General features: G+C 35.2%; 1 protein-coding gene across 5 annotated transcripts in view; it reads right to left on the bottom strand.

The window, feature by feature from the left end:
- Window positions 1-18,137, bottom strand: part of SPATA1 (spermatogenesis associated 1) — a 63,979-nt gene that overhangs the window by 31,186 nt on the left and 14,656 nt on the right. For all 5 annotated transcript variants that reach the window (XM_017974881.4, XM_017974883.4, XM_035252012.3 and 2 more), the window contains 5 exons: window positions 16,577-16,694; window positions 13,348-13,401; window positions 13,020-13,251; window positions 4,818-4,938; window positions 4,033-4,090 (listed from right to left, as the gene is read on the bottom strand). In XM_017974881.4, coding sequence (XP_017830370.2) covers window positions 4,033-4,090; window positions 4,818-4,938; window positions 13,020-13,251; window positions 13,348-13,401; window positions 16,577-16,694 — 583 coding nt within the window. The remainder of the gene's footprint in view (window positions 1-4,032; window positions 4,091-4,817; window positions 4,939-13,019; window positions 13,252-13,347; window positions 13,402-16,576; window positions 16,695-18,137) is intronic.

Raw genomic sequence — 18,137 nt, 5'->3', positions numbered from 1 at the left:
GTAAGGACTAGCAGCTACAATTGTCACCACCTGACACTAAGGTCCATTAATCTTCTGCACAGGCCAACTAGGTGAGTTGAATGTGGCTATGATAAGAATCACCTTTTCTGCCATTTTCAAGTTTTGATCATGGCACAGAATCCTGCAATTCCTCCAGGAGGTTGATAAGGCTTTGGTTTACTATTTTGGTAAGGAATAGGTAGTTCCATCATATTTCACTTGGCCCTTTCTACCACAACATTCCTTACTGCATATGCTGCAAGAGGCAGGGAGGCTGTATGAGGATTCTGCTATTTGCTGAGTAAGTCCTTTACAGTATGCCTTCATGAATTAAGGAAATGACTACAGGGAGAATTTGCAAAGCCATTCGGCAGATTAGAAGACTGATTTAGCCAAAACTTCATTTATTATCTGACCCCTCTAAACCTCCAACCTATTGGTGGAACACAGAGTTATTCAGGTCCCTAAGGATCAGAATCATATCAAAGCCATTGTCATTAATCCTGAAAAGTATGGGTACCTCCCTTTCCCCATTGTAGTCATCTGGGTAAACAACCTCTGATCCCCTTAAGGAAGGTAGAGCAGGAAATTTACAATCCGTACTTGTGGCTGAGTGACAGCGTTTTTTCTCAAGGATAACTGGCCTCCCCAGATATTACTCAATATATTGAGTAAAGCTCAATAAGTTCTGGTTATGTAAACTGGCTAAGGTCTGGTAATTTAATAAGGGGATGTGAATATTCATGTGGTTATTCAAGGTAGACATCTATTTGCAAAGACTAAAAATAATTTTTGTTTATACAGACCAAGAACATACTGGTATGCTTATCCACTTAAGTCTCAGGAACATCATGATGTCTTAGGGACACCTTGGCAACTACTGTCAAGGATTTCTTAATCATACATCCTTATGATCACTCTGATATTGTTTTATCTTTTTTAGTAAAATGCTGTAAATTGGCTTATGTCACTTGGGGACACTGTCATCTCTAAATAATCAAGTAGGCCGGGAGCAATCCCAGCACTTTGAGAGGCCGAGGTGCGTGGATCACGAGGTCAAGAGATCGAGACCATCCTGGTCAACATGGTGAAACCCCATCTCTACTAAAAATACAAAAAATTAGCTGGGCATGGTGGCGCATGCCTGTAATCCCAGCTACTCAGAAGGCTGAGGCAGGAGAATTGCCTGATCCCAGAAGGCAGAGGTTGTGGTGAGCCGAGATCATGCCATTGCACTCCAGCCTGGGTAACAAGAGCGAAACTCTGCCTCAAAAAAAAAAAAAAAAAATCAAGTATAGTCTTATCTTCATTCCATGTGACATAAAACAGCCACTATAAGGTTTTTAAAAAGAATTCTGGGGTTGCCTTTCCAATATATTCCCCAATGTCTGGTTAAAGAGGTAACTGGATATAAATCCTCTCTTAACATTTTTATTTCCCAAAGTCTTTGGATTTCTTGCTCTACTTTTTAAGAAAAAATTCCTGGCATTCTAAATTTACTCAGTATGAGCTACCATATTGTCTAGGTTTCTGTCAGCCTGACTCAATTTAGTAAAATATTTTTTACCACTTGCAGTTGCTGGAGCTAGCACATTAAATGCAGAATCTCTGATAAGTGTATCCATTTATTAAACTTGAGCCAATCTAAAGTTATATTCTTTCATTTCTGCTCTAAATCTATTCCCAATAATATTTTTCTAAGTTTCTACTAGCACACATTAACAAAATATTGCACTTATTTTCCAATAACTAGTCTGAGATTCTCATTTGTAAAAGTTTTTGGCCCATTCACACTTTCTACCAAATGCTGAATCATTTCAGTGCAGTTTCAAGCAGGAAGAAATGTAATAAAGGAAATTAAGTGTAACAGAAAGACTGAAGGAGCAAGTTCTGGGTTTGGTTTCCTAAAACAATGTTTCCATTAGTGAAGTTACCACTGTTGAGGCCTTCACCAGAAATATGCTGAAAGCAAGAAGCTGTCATTGTTATTGCCATTACTGCTTCTCACATTCAGGAAGCTGAAGGAAAAAAACAATTCATAACACAGAAAGAAAGAGTAAAACTGTTGTTATTCACAGACGACATGAATGTGTATGTAGAAAGTCCTAAAGAATCTACAAAAAAAAAATTATAGAATAGAATTTAGCAAAATCTCAATACATGAGTTCAATGTGTAAAAATCAATTACATTTCTATAAACTAGCGACAATTAGAAAATAAAAATTTTTAAATACCATTTTAGAGAAGCATCAAAAATATCATCTATCTAAAAATAAATGTAATATTAAAAGATCTATAAGAGCACTACAGTATAGGAGCAACCACAGACACTGCTGAAAGGACCTAATGACATAAATAGAGACATTCTGTGTTCATAGAAGATTCAGTATAGTTAGGCTATCAGTTTTCTTCCCAAATTGACTGACAGATTCAAGGTGATTTCACCCAAAATTTCAGTAGTCTTTTGGTAAGAAATTGACAAGCTGATTCTAAAATTTATATAAAAACACAAAGAATCTAGAATCGCCAAAATCATCTTGAAAAAAAAATGAAGTTGGAAATCTTATACTATCTGATAACAAGAACTATTATAAAGCCTCAGTAATGAAGATAATGATGTATTGGCATAAAGATAAAAAAAAAATCATTGAGCAGAAAGGGAGGCTGGAAATTGTCCTGGATCCATAGAGTCAACTGAGTTTTGAATAATACAATAGGAAAAATAAAGTCTTAACAAATGGTGTAGGAAGTGGTTATCTGAGGATCTCAACTGAACCACAACCCCAACCTCATTCTGTATATAAAATTTTGAGATTATTGGTTTTCTTCAAGTTAATTCTATTTAACAAAGAAAAAATATCACTGAGAGTACAAGAGAAAGAAGGTCCTGATTGTTTGAGGAGAAGGTATGACAGAGTTCTCTAGAAAAATAGTAATGGACCAAGAAAATGTAGTATATCTGTTGGCAGAATTAAAGCCTCATTTTTGGGATTTTTTTCCAATGAGTATGAAAGATACAACCATGGAAAAATTAATGTAACTTTCTGTGTTTTAGTTTTCTCATCTGAAAATAAATACCTCCAGAAATAGTTGTTAAATTACATGAATTAACATAGTTAAAGCATTTAGAACTGTGATTGGCTCAATAAATGCTATCTAATTGGTTGTTGCTATATTATTAGTATTATCATTTAGATAGGTCGTTATTAAAATGGTTAAGACTACAAACTCTGAAGCCAGCCTACACTATTTAGGATCTAAGCTCAGCTCCAGTACTTACTAACTATATGAATGACCCGAGAAAGCCATGGAATCTCTCTGTGCCTGAGTTTCCTCATCTGTAAAATGAGAATGACAACCATAACCTACCACATGGAGTTTCTTTTGTGGGGATAAAATGAGTCAGTATGTGTAAAATACTTAGAATAGTGCCTGGTAGTTGGTACTCATTGATAGCTATGATTAAAATTAGCTGTTATAATTCTTAAGACTGTCCTAAATTTATCCTGCAAATACTAGCAAAATTATCCTCGTCTTCCCATCATTTCTTGAGAATAAACTGGTAATCTGAATAGTGTTCATTAACTCATTTAAACCAGTGCAATTCAAATTAGGTAGCATATCCAAGGTCACCAGCTAGTAACTATAACATGATAAACAATTTTAGCATACTGCTTCTTAACACACTATATAATTCTATTCTAAAGAGAAGTTAATCAAGTACAGGTATTAATATATTAAATTACAAATTAGCTATGAAAGCTGCTAGTTAAGTGAAGTTTAGTATACCTTAAAACTAGTAATAAAACTTGAGGAGATAATCCAAAAAAGTGTTGGTGGATAACTTTTTTCCCCTTTTTGAGTATACTGTTACCTTAATTATAAAAACAGAAAAACTGGACTACTATTGATAATACTGATATTAGAAGTATGTTCCTCGAAAACTTAGACATTTTAATCTGCAGTTTGCTTAATCTCAGTAAAAATATTATGTCACAATACCATGTTTAAACAAAAAATTAAAAATAGTACCTGATTGTCCTGTGTTCTACTGATAGCTGTATCATCTTCATTTTTCCAAAGACACTGACTTAAAGGAAATGGCAGATTTGAAAGTCATATTAAAATATGATCCCATGAATATTAGCTTTTCATATTTCATGTATTTTATTTAATGCTCTATAAACACAAATACTGAAATTTTCAAAGTCAGCCTGAGACCATTATCACAGGTTCTTTCAGACTCATTAATGATTCATGTAAAGCTACATTTAGTATGAGTAATAAAATCATATTTCATTATAGCTAAATTCTAGTTCAATATCTATAGCAAGATAAAATAACTGAAAATTTTAGAAGCATATTTGTTTATAGTCCTATTGTAATTGTTCATAAAAATCTGTATTTTAAATTCAAAAGACCGTGTAAAACTCTTGCCTAAGTACTATACATTTGAATGAAATGATACCAATGTGAAAATCAAGCATATTGATTAGTTTACCTATAACTAGGAACGGAGGCAGAATAATTAGTTCTAATGAAGGCAAACAAAGACAGAAATTTTTCTGTCATCAAGTTGTCCTGATGGTAAAAATATTACAATAGAAACAAATCTAAGTTATAAATTATCCCTCATTATCTTGGAGAGGAAAGTTAGCAAAAAACAGTAAAGATCTGAATCAGGGTAATTTTAATTAAAATATCACTAATTTTACTCATATCTTTAAGTAGAAGTCTTTATAACAGTACTCTGAATATCTTTCTCTTTTTTATTGTTTAGATTATGACATGTGGAATCAGTATCTATATTTTATTACCTTTTTTTGGTGTCAAAATAATCATTATCTGAATCTTCCAATGATCTTGGCAACTCAGAATTTCCAATTTGATTTTTTGCAATCTGGCTTTGTTCTGCAGTGGCTTTTCCTCCAGCTGATGCTGATGGTCATCCATAGCAAATAAAGTTCAGAATGTTAAGAAAATGCTAAAATAAAATTTTGTTTTTAAATGTATACATTATAATCTCGTTCTATGTTTCAGAATCACCACAAACTTTACTATACAGATATAAGGCAACAGTTTCCAAAGTGAATTTCATGAAATATTAGTTTATGTGAAAAGAAAATTCTTTGGTTAATTCAGCTTGGGAAATGCTGAATTAAGCAACATCAAACAGCAACACAGTCCCTTACACAGTCACTCCTATTGCAGGGTTTCTCTGTCTCTATGTACAACTAAATCTGCAAGACGGGGTAGGTAAGTTGGGGGTTTCCTGAAATTTAATTGCCTTTTTTTTTTTTTAGGACAGAGTCTTCCTCTGTTGCTCAGGCTGGAGTGCAGTAGGTGCAATCTTGACTCACTTCAGCCTCTGCCTCCAAGGTTCAAACGATTCTCCTGCCTCAGCCTCCCAAGTAGCTGGGATTACAGGTGTGTACCACCATACCCCAGTAATTTTTGTATTTTTAGTATAGACAGGGTTTTACCATGTTAGCCAGGCTTGTCTTGAACTCTTGATCTCAGGTGATCCCCCTGCTTTGCCCTCCCCAGATGCTGAAATACAGGTGTGAGCCACCGTGCCTGACCTTAATTGTCTTTAGAAATCCGCATGCCAAAGCATTTTTTGAAAAAGTGCTTTGAGGAAACTTCTCTGGAAAATGCTGGTATAAATACAGAATGTAAAATATCATTTGTTATTTCACATACATTTTCATTGATAAAATCTCCCTTTAACAGAATTTCTTAATATAGGAAAACTACACAATCTATCTTTAAAATATTAACACTAATGTTCTACATGGTCTGTATAAACAAAAGATCCATGAATCTGGCAGTATTAATACAGATTTTTTTCCCTTGGAGAAATAATTTTTTTTTTTTTTGAGACAGAGTTTCACTCTTGTTGCCCAGCCTGTAGTGCAACGGTGCAATCTTGCCTCACCACAAGTTCCGCCTCTTGGGTTCCAGTGATTCTGCCTCAGCCTCCAGAGTAGCTGCAATTATAGGCATGCACCACTGCACCCGGCTAATTTTGTATTTTTAGTAGAGATAAGGTTTCTCCATGTTGGTCAGGCTGGTCTCGAACTCCCGACCTCAGGTGATCCACCCACCTCAGCCTCCCAAAGTGCTGGGATTACAGGTGTGAGCCACCATGACCAGCTCACTTATTCTTTTCTGAATAAAAATCCAGAAAAGTGAGCCAAATTAATATTTGAAAAGTCATTTTACAAGAGTTGTTGCTGGGCATGTTGACTCATGCCTGTAATCCCAGCACTTTGGGAGACTGGGCAGGAGAATATCTTGAGCCCAGTAGTTGAAGACCAGCCTGGGCAACATCTCTACAAAAATAAAATAAATTAGCCAGGCATGGTGGTACATGCCTGTGTTCCCACCTCCTTGGGAATGGGGTGGGAGGATGGCTTGATCCTGGAAGGTCAAGGCTACAGAGAGCCATGATCACACCACTGTTCTCCAGCCTGGGCATCAGAGAAGACCTTGTCTCAAAAAAACAAAAAAACAAACAAAAAAACAACCCCCCACCTCCCCCCTACCCCCCCCAAAAAAACCACAAGGCTTGCCACAATATTTTGCAACCTGAAGCCCATATTGGTTTTAGTTTGGCTGCTACAATTTATTTCCCACCTGGCACTGAAACTGTCACTTAAGGACCACAAACAGAGGCTGGGTGTGGTGGCTTAGGCCTATAATTTGAGCACTTTGGGAGGCCGAGGCAGGTGGATCAGTTGAAGTCAGGAATTCAAGACCAGCCTGGCCAACATGGTGAAACCCTGTCTCTATTAAAAATACAAAAATTAGCCAGGCGTGGTGGCGTGTGCCTGTAATCCCAGCTCCTCAGGAGGCTGAAGCAGGAGAACCGCTTGAATCCAAGAGACAGACACTGCAATGAGCCAAGATGGTGCCACTGCACTCCAGCCTGGGCTTGAGTGAGACCTTGTCTCAAACAAAACAAAACAAAAGAAATGGATTTTCTAAAAGACCTATATAATGCTAAATGAATAAAAAATGGACATACCAGCTGTGTAAAGCTAATAGTAAACTACACCACCGCTACCCACCCATAAAAAGAAATAATAATGTAGGACTCAGTGTTTTGAGAACTCCAAAAAATATATGTTTAAAATATGATACAGTCACAGAAAAAGGAGTGATAACCGTGAAACTAAGTTTTGAGCTATGAGCTGTTTGTTGTCAAAGAAGAGAGTAGGAGGAATTTAAGCAAAGAATATGGTATGTGTCAGGAGCAGAATGTGTGGAGCATTTTTATCCATAGTGAAAAGTTCAGTATGACTCTAGCACAGTGTTATACAGCATGGGTTTTAGTCAAACACACAAGAGCTGAAGTCCTGGCATGGCCATGTATGACTTAAGTTATTTCTCTTATTTCTTTTTTTATTTTTTGTTCTTGTTGTTTTTCTCTCTCTTTTTTTTTTTTTTTTTTTTTGGTAAGTAATTTCTCTAACTCCTGTTTCCTTATTTCTAAAATGGTATAATGCATGTAAAGCACCTAGCACCTTGTCTAATCCTGAGAAGTTTCATAAGTTTAAGTTTTGGTTTATATCCCACTGCCATTTTCCTCGTCCTTAAGTCTATTTTCCATCTTGTCACCTAAGTTGTTTTTCTAGAACTAAAATCCAATCATGCCACTCAGTTAAAATCTTCAGATGGCCTCCCATTATCTACTAAACTCTAGCTTTGCAAGCAAGGCTCTTATAGTTCAAGTCCCTACCTACCTCTCCAGAAGTACCAGTTCATAGTACTTCTCCCTCCCTTTCCTACCCTCATACTAATATTAGTATTACTACTAATAATAATAGATAAAAATTATTGAAATAACCACAACATTAAGTAAATCCTGAAAGCTTCATTCATATCATGATCGATGAGAAGGAAGCCTTCTGGAGGTAGGCACTAAACAATCTGCATAGCCATACGCTGTAGCCCTGGGTTTGAAAAGTTCTACATGCCATCTTAAGCAGCTTAGGCTTTGGCCGGGTGCAGAGGCTCACGCCTGTAATCACAACACTTTGGGAGGCCAAGGTAGGTGGATCACCTGAGGTCAGGAGTTTAAAACCAGCCTGGTTTTTAGAGATGGTGAAAGTTCGTCTCTACTAAAAATACAAAAATTAGCTGGATGTGGTGGCAGTCACCTGTAATCCCAGCTACTCAGGAAGCTGAGGCAGGAAAATCCCTTGAATCCAGGAGGTAGAGGATACAGTGAGCTGAGATCATGCCATTGCACTCCAGCCTGTGTGACAAGAGTGAAATTCTGTCTCAAAAAAAAAAAAAAAAAAAAGCTTAGGCTTCAAATAGGAATTAATGCGTCTTCCAAAGGTTTTTAAACAGGGAGATATATAATCCAACTTGTAACAAGCAGAATGATGCTGACAACACTATAAAGGAGATTACAAGCAAGGAAGCTAGACCAGACTTTTTTCTTTTCTTTTAATCAGCTTTCTCAGGTTGAATAGATAAGATGGTTTTTAAGATTTCTTTACCCTAAGAATCCAAGAATTGTACAACAATAATTTCAAAGCTTAAAGTCTGAACTGGAAAAAGTATGAAACCAAAGAAAAGTCAAGATAGTGTGGTGGTTTGGGACAATGATGGGGTCAAGTAGTAAATATGTTACAGCTGAGGCATTTCATAAATATAGAAATGTGCAGCACAGATCCCTGGGGGGGAAAAAACAGAAGACAATAGAGGAAATACCCATTTCAGTATAAAAGTGGGGAAAGCAATACTTCTTTTCTCCCTCTGTAAAGTACTTGTGAAAACAAAGTGTGTATATTCTCACCAGCCTTATTTTTCCAAAGAAGCAGGGGATTCTTACCTTACCCTATTCATGCTTCTATCAAATCTGAATTCTTTCAAATCTGAAAGAAGCATGAATAGGGTAAGGTAAGAATGAATAGGAGTCAGAAAACTGGAAGAAATTATCCTAGATCTGCTAATCTCCTGCACAAAACAGACTAGTATTTTTCAAATAAGTTCCTTCCTGTTCACTGCAAAGAAATGTAAATAAAAAGTTTCATATTATGGCATTAAACACATTTACAAGTAAAATGCTATTAACTGATGAGCCAAACTATACTAAACAGTTAGAAAACTCCCAACGAATATGTTATTTAGTCAAATATAAACCTGTTGATTCTGCTGTTATTGAAAACTGGCTTATTCACAAAAATTGCTAATAGCAAAATGAAAGAATAGCAAGATGTAAAATTAAAAAGTATTTCACAATATAAACATTGTATAAAAACATCTAAAAATTACTTAAAAGCATATTACCTATGTTCTCCCCAAACTTCATTATTTATCATAAATTTATCCTCTAAAATGTCATGTTTCAGAAGGGATACCATCTGTTATCATTTTTATACCATTACAGTTATTGTCTAAGAACACAGTAATTGATTATATATTATTTACTCATTGATATGTTAAGACAGTTATTAATTTGCAACAAATGCTTATTCAGGACTGTGGTCTAGGCACCGTGTTTGACTCAGAGTAAGTAGCAATAAATCCTTGTCCTCAAATACTTTATAATATTTATAAAAATTTTTTTTAAAGACTTCTTTCCAACAAAATGACCAATAAACCACAGAGGAAATAAAAGCTCAAACCAAAACTATTGGAAAAGATCACTTGTATTTGTTTTTGTGGTGACTTACAGATAAAAAGCTTTTTCATGTATGATATCCAATTTTAAACCTCACAATAAAGAATAATAATACTGAATGGGAAATCACCTTGACAGACATATAAAAAATATTGTCAGTACTAGTTCAGAAGATGGATAATGTCTGAAAGTTGTCATGTATATATAAGAATATATATATATATAGTGTGGTAAAGGTGTCATTTGAAATCAGTGGGGAAGGAATGAATGATATTTTGGGATAACTGAAAATGTATTTGGAAGAAATCTATACTACCTTATTCTCTATATTTTCTAGAATGTGGAGCAGAGAAACAAGAAGACAGAAAATATATGACACAATGGCAAGATTATGGTTCAACAGGAACTTTTAGACATTGCTGCTGGGTACAACTGCCTTGGAAACACATGGATGTTGTTTAGTGAAGTTGAACTCTATCATGAACATGAACAATGAACAAAGCCAATTCTCTTGGACATGCACATTTAGGACTTGTGTACAAAAATGTACATAACAGCATATTTGTAATAGTTTAAGCTGCAAACAAACCAAATGTCCATCGACCATAGACAAATAAATTATAATATAAATAAACTGTATGAATATAAAATGGAGCACAGCAATGAAAATAAATAGTGTTACATGTGATGATATGACTCTTATAATGTTGAGTAAGAGAAGCAAGTCCAAAATTATATACATAGAATTCAAAACAGACAAAACTAAACTGTATTATTAAGGAATATATTTCTCAGTTGTAAAACTACAAGGAATTCCTATGATCAAAAGAATCACAGAGTAAAAAGACAAACTACAAATTAAAGTTAAGAAAACAATTCAAAATAAGGACTACTACCAGAGATAAAGAGAAACATTACATGATATAGGAGTCAATTTATCAAGAAGACATAATAATCCTAAATATGCATGCACCTAATAACAGAACTTCAAAATACAGAAGGCAAAAGAAAAGCAAGAAAATAATTACCACAAAAATCAAAGTAGTAGTTATTTCTACTGGAGAAGGAAGAAGTGTGACCAGAGAAAAACATACAAGGTTGGAAGTTCTAAAAACAGTGACAATGCTACATTACCTTAGAAACAGAAGTTAAACTTCTAAAAGCAATAATAGGAAAAATGCATGAAACTGCATTTAGAAAAATGTTGCTCTGGCCTAGAGTGGTGGTTCACACCTGTAATCCTAGCACTTTGGGAGGCAGAAGTGGGTGGATCACCTGAAGTCAGGAATTCAAGACCACCCTGGCCAACATAGTGAAAACCTATCTCTACTAATAATATAAAAATTAGGTGAACATGGTGGTGTGCACCTGTAGTCCCAACTACTCAAGAGGCTGAGGCAGGAGAATTGCTTGAACCTAAGAGGTGGAAGTTGCAGTGAACTGGGATTGCACTCCAGCCTGGGCAACAGGGCAAGCCTCCATCTCAAACAAAAAAAAAAAAAAAAAAAAAGTTGCTGATTGCACTATACATGAGAGCAAAAACATTAATAAAGGGTTGGGGAAGTAAATTATGACACAGGAACTTCTATAATGATATAGATCCATATTGATATAAAATGTTTCTACTTTGAAATAAAGGAGGCTTTAAGAGTCTATGTGTGTTCATTTTTGAAAAATAAAAATATATTTTACAAATAAGAACTGAAAAATAATAACTGGAAAAATACACATCAGAATTCTAAAAGAAGCTATCTCTGAGTAGTAAAATTATCATTAGTCTTTATTCTTCTTTACATTTATTAAGTAAAAGTATACTTTATACTTATTTTCTTTCTTTCTAGAACTTCTGAAAATGAGCACACACTGGCCTCTCATTTAAAGCATAATCTTTTTGGAATAAAGCACCAAGAAATTAATAACATATCAAAACTGTACTTGCAAAGAATTCACAGAATTAGAAACTCAGTCCTACCAAAGTTGGTTTATTTTTTTGTTTTTGTTTTTGTTTGGTGAGAGAGTTTTATGCAAATAGCATTAATTCAGAAATTTGGCTAATAGCCCAGGGTGTGAAATATGACATTATTCTCAGTATGCATGGCAATTTCCAACTTCATTAGCCACTTGACCTTGTACCATTAAGAAACAGTAGGACTCAAGGCTGAATTTTTGTTTGCTAGGTGTTTTTTCCTTTAGCAGTGACGTAGCCAGACAAAGAAAGTAAAGATTCTCATTGAGCATCTAACTGGTATCAAGTAATAAACAATAAATATTAAATGTGCCTAAGATGAAAGAAAGTACTAACTTTGGAACATTGCTGGGTTTAGCATAAATTTAGAATAAAAGAAATGTAACTGATTAAGAATTTGTATATTCTACAGCTTTAATGGATGTTGTCTTTAGTTTCTGGGGGATGCATTTCATTTGTAAATGTTTAGTATACTTGCTTTTCCCTCACAGTTTATTTTTTAATGTAAGATGGTGAAAAAAAAATTCAACTAATTTTTTTCTTATGATTCATATAGTCAGTTTTATGTATTTATGAGTTTAATTTTTATTTAAACATTTATAATCATTATTATTATTTTGAGACAGGGTCTCTGTCACCCAGTCTGGGGTGTGATGGTACAATCTCGGCTCACTGCAAACTTCCCCTCCCTGGCTCAAGCAATCCTTCCATCTCAGCCTCCTGAGTAGCTGGGACTACAGGCATGTGCCACCATACTTGCCTAACTTTTGCTTTTTTTTTTTTTTTGCATTTTTTGTAGAGACGGAGTCTTACCATGTTGCCCAGGGTGGTCTCAAACTCCTGGGCTCAAGTGATTATCTACCCACCTTGGCCTCCAAAGTGCTTATTACAGATATAAGCCACCATTCCTATCACTTTTGAAGAATCAAATTATTAGTAATTGTTAGTAAATTGATAGTTATAATCAGATGAAAAATTTAAAATTCTTTGAAATACACATGTTCCCCAACATTAAAGTTTTTTGTTGTTGCTTGTATTGGTTTGTTACTGTTTTCTTGATCCTTCTGGTCTCTGAATAATACCAAAGTTTTATGCACTCATCTTTCCTTTCTCTTCCCCTATAGCTTTACTTTTATCTAAAACTATTTTATTACAAAAAAAGTAGGTGGTAGAGTTCATCTAAGTGCTTTAACTATTTTGATTTTGTTTTTATTTTAACATAGTACTTAATTGTTTTCTTTTCCTCTTACCTGGCAAAATTATTTTTTTAGAAATCCCTAAGTGAAATTGCAGCTTTCTTTTTATACTGCCTATATTCGTAAGGCTAGGTTTGCTCAGAGTTTGCTTACAGACCTGACTGCTAAAATATACTATAATAGCCTCTTTCTTTTTCCCATTTCAGTTTAAAATCACCTTCTTCCTGATTCTTGTTAGGAAGCTCTTTCAAAGTGTTTTCTAACAAACTGGGATCTCTTCCAGGTTCCTCCTTGAACAAAGTTACACTAATTGGTCTGTGGATTGTTCCATCAACCTCAGTAACACCATTATTAGTCTGCCGCTCATCTAAAATAACTGTTGATGATGGTGAACAAACATTTCCTAAGTGGTCCATTATAGGAAGCAAGTATAATTCTGGTTGAAGAGCCTAAAACATATAGGAAATTTTAAAAATTAGTTTGTAATTAAAAACAGTGCTGTAAGTTAAAAACTAGCATAAGTTTAAAATGCCACATTTACATACATATGGAGGAGTAAATGATCTGAGTTTCAGTTCTGATTCTTGCTTTTCCTTCACCTAGAAATAAGTAAATGAGAAAAAAATTAAAGCTTTTGCTACATTTTTTTCCAATTATTTTTACCTCTACTTTGTTTTTGCAGAAGGAATATATTTGTGGCCAACATAAAAATCAAATTTAGAAGCTAGTAACTACAGGTAGATTCTAGAAAATGCAGAATATAATGTTACTTTTATTCACTGTATCAAACAGATATTTTATGTCATTTACTAATAATAACTATGCCTACCTCTTACATGGACTATGTGCCTGGCACTATTCTATGTGCTTTACACTTAGTAAAGATTGTATAACTAGGAAATTTCCAAGTTGGGATTCAAAGCCAGGTCATCTGACCCCAGAGTCCAACCTAGAAAACTTTATTTCTTACATAATCAACTCTGTAGAGTTCATTTGTTACTTATTTCACAAATATTGGGGGACTGGGCATGGTGTCTCACGCCTGTACCCCAGCACTTTGGGAGGCCAAGGTGGGCAGATCACTTGAGGTCAGGAGTTTGAGGCCAGCCTGGCCAACATGGCAAAACCCAGTCTCTACTAAAAATACAAAAATTAGCCGGATGTGGTGGCTCCCCCAGCTACTTGGGAGGCTGAGGCAGGAAAACTGCTTGAATCCAGGAGGTGGAGGCTGCAGTGAGCCAAGATCAAGCCATTGCACTCCAGCCTGGTGACAGAGCAAGATTCCAACCAAAAAACAAATCAAACAAACAAACAATGAGGGCTTACTATCTGTCAGGCAGTGTTCTACAAAGTAGGGATACAATGATAAGTAAGGCAAAATCTCCGCTGTCATGGAGATTTATTCTACTTGGGAAAGCAGATATTAAATAAACAAACACAATTTAAGATGGTGATACATGTTTTATGAAAAGAAAACAGAGTGATGTAATAGAGAGTAACTTGGAAGAATATCTAAAAACTAGTTGGTCAAGGAAGGCCTTTTTGAAAAGATAATACTTGAGCTAAGACCCGATTTACGAAAAGCAGCAGCCAGCTATCTGAAAATCAGGGGGAAGTGATTTCTATGCAAGTGCAAGGACCAAAAATCAGAAATGAGTCTGCCATATTTGAGGACCAAAGGAAGATTTCTGTAGCTCAAGTATGAAACCAAGGAGAAAATGGTCATAGAAGAAATTTGAGAAGCAGCCTGTTCCTTAGGCCCACATTATCTCTTGCCTGAACCACTATAAAACCTTCCTACTGAAATCCCTGCCTCTATTCTCTCCTCACTTCAATACATCCTTCTCGGTGAGGCCCAATTAATTGTACTAAAAGCTCTGATTCACATATAATTCTTTTAGTCAAAAACTCTAGGGTTTCAGGAAAAAATCCAAACTATTAATCTAAACTTGAAGGCATTCAAGACCTTCAACAAACAACTTTATTACTTGCTCCTCACTATTTCCTTTCATGTCGTCAATGCCCCATAAAAAAATGTACCGTTTATTATTTCTGCGTTTTCTGCTTTTCTATTCCTGTGCTTATCCTATTTTCTCTGCTCAGAAAGCTTTTCTCACCCTTCATCTTTGCAAGAACAAATATTTTTCTTTTAGGATCCAAACTGAAATATTGCTTCTTCCTCAAAGTTTTGTACATCCCCTCTTCCCCTGCTGGAAGTAATCTCCCTTCCTTCTGAATATATAAAATATGATATTTTATTTATTTTATATATTTTAATCTTCATCACTACACTGAGCACTCTTTAAGGGCAAGATCCATATCTAGTTGTCTTCTAGTTTAGTATATAGAAAAACATCAATAAATATTTGTTTAAAATAATACTAAAAGGATTTTAAACTGACCTAAATTACTTTGAAAGTCCCTTGCAATCTGGGATTCTATGATTGCTATTCTGTACATTTATACATCATGAAAAAGAACAAAAAATTATGAGTAAATTTTCTTCTCAGAGGAAAACTGACTTAATGATCAGTAAACTAATATTAATATGCCAAAAGTCATACTAAATAGAACTCTGATGACAAAAACTTCTTCAAATTTAGCTACTGATCCCAAGAATCTCACAGAGCAAATTACAGTGGTACTTTGGAAGAAAATGCCTATTTTTTCCATTATCATTCATGATTTAATTTGTTCAGTGAACATTTAAACACCTCTAGTGCAAAACACCTTGTTAGGCACCGATTAGAAATACAATAGTGAATAACATGAATTCCCTTCCCACAAGGAACTATACTCTAATGGTAAGAGTTATCTGTTAAGCAAATAATCACATAAACACATAATAATGATATAATCTGTTAACTAGAGTGAAATAAGACTACACCAAATTTTAAAGAGTTTAAATATAGAAAATCTTGATTAAGGAAATAAAATTTATGTGGATATGAGAGACCAGAAACTTTGAGATGTGATGTCTCATTAAATTAGAAACTTAGGCTAGGTATACTCTCTACTTAGAGTGTCCTGGCCACTAAGTCATAGCAACTACAAATAGAAGTGTTCAGTAAATATCAGACATCGGCCAGGCATGGTGGTTCACACCTGTAATCCCAGCACTTTGGGAGGCTGAGGCAAGCAGATCACCTGAGGTCAGGAGTTCAAGACCAGCCTGGCCAACATGGTAAAATCTTGTCTCTCCTAAAAATACAAAAATTAGCTGGGTGTGGTGGCGCATGCCAGCTACTTGGGAGGCTGAGGCAGAAGAATTGCTTGAACTTGGGAGATGAAGGTTGCACTGAGCCAAGATCATATCACTGAACTCCAGACAGGGCGAAAGAACAAAACTCAAAAAAGAAAAAAAGTTGACACCAAAAAAATACATTGGAGCCATATTATTTTTACATCAAATCAGTCTAGCTGTGGTACAAGCAATAAGAACCCCATTTTTCTCCAGAACACAAATAACTTTTTTAAAACACTTAAACACTTTCATTTAAATTTAAGAACTATATTAATTATATAACATTTTAAATTGGCATTTCTTTGCTTTGCAAGGAAATTAACACACAAAACCCATTATTTTTGTGCCCAATAACATGCCTATGTGACCTATCTTTGTTGATCTGTATGCTTAATGATATTTCCATTTCATTATGATTGAGATTTACAAATCTAATAGTATTTTAGGGAGCTGAGTTGATAAGCATTTAAGAAATATAATTTGAGAAGGTATGGTCTTTCTCAATCAGAAGGAAAAAAAAGAAAACTTACCACAGCTAAATTATTTCCAATGCATTTCAGAAACAAAAATTTTTCTGCAATAGCTTCTTCACCCAGGAACTCACCAAGACGCTCCCTCAGGGCTTGTAAAGTAAGTTGAGGAGATACTCTGAAATATTATGATATTCATCTTACAATGTCAAATGAAATAGATTTTGGATATACTAATGATTCAGTAACTTTAGTCAGCTATCTCAAACACAAATGTTGATTTAATGTGTCAGATATAGTTTAACATATCATGATTCTACATTGCTGGCATTTTGTAGATCTTCCATAAATATCTCTCAAAATAAATAATTAAAAGTCTGCCTTTAAAATTATGCAAATAAACACTGTTTATAAATGTTTTATAAGGAAAAGGAAAATAACTGTCTCTTTGCTAATCTACTTCCAATTTTTTTTTTTTTTTTTTTGACACGGAGTTTCACTTTGTTGCCCAGGCTGGAGTGCAGTGGCGTGATCTCGGCTCACTGTAACCTCTGCCACCTGGGTTCAAGTGATTCTCATGCCTCAGCCTCCCGAGTAGCTGAGACTGCCAGTGCTCACCACCACACCTGGCTAATTTTTGTATTTTTAGTAGAGATGGGGTTTCACCAGACTGGCCAGGCTGGTCTCAAACTCTTGACCTTGTGAACCACCCACCTCAGCCTCCCAAAGTGTTAGAATTACAAGCATGAGCCACTGCGCCCGGCTTCCAAATTTTATTGTTAAAATTTGTTGTGGAATTTATTTACTTTTATACATATACCAAGAAATGATATAGCCACAGACATTTATTAGCTAGTGCTTAAATAATTTTAAAATAATCTAACATCTAACATTGTCAGAGTCCTTATCTTAGCTTATTAGGAATACCTTGCTCCTGAATGTCTAAAATTTAAAACCATCACTTATGCTATCATTCCAAGTTCTTATTTTTCTAGGACCTTATGAGAAATATTAGATAATTCATTCAATCAACACATATTTATTGAGCACCTACTATGTGTCAGACATTGTTCCAAGGTATGGGAATATGGCAGTCAACAAAACAAAAATCTCTGCCCTTATGGACTTTACAACCTAGTGATGGAATAGGAAAATTAATGGAGTAAATAAGTAAAAAAAAAAATTATAATTCATAAGACACTGCTAAGTACCACAGAGAAAAATAAGGCAGAGAATAAAGAAAGGGATTGTAGCAATGATTTAAAATGCAGTGATTAGAGAGTATCTACAGAAAAAGGTAATATGTGAGTAAAAAGCTGAAAGAGGGCCGGGTGCAGTGGCTCAAGCCTGTAATCCCAGCACTTTGGGAGGCCGAGGCGGGCAGATCACCAGGTCAAGAGATCGAGACCATTCCGGCCAACAGATCCGAGACCATCCCGGCCAACATGGTGAAACCCCGTTTCTACTAAAAATACAAAATTAGCTGTGTGTGGTGGCGTGTGCCTGTAGTCCCAGCTACTGGGGAGGCTGAGGCAGGAGAATTACTTGAACCCGGGAGGCAGAGGTTGCAGTGAGCCGAGATTGTGCCACTGCACGCCAGCCTGGCGCCTGGCAACAGAGC

The sequence above is a fragment of the Callithrix jacchus genome, chromosome 7 (assembly GCF_049354715.1).
Source record: "Callithrix jacchus isolate 240 chromosome 7, calJac240_pri, whole genome shotgun sequence".
In the NCBI taxonomy this organism is placed as follows: domain Eukaryota; kingdom Metazoa; phylum Chordata; class Mammalia; order Primates; family Cebidae; genus Callithrix; species Callithrix jacchus.
Note: the sequence above shows the minus strand (reverse complement) of the source record. Positions and strands in the feature narration are given on the sequence as shown.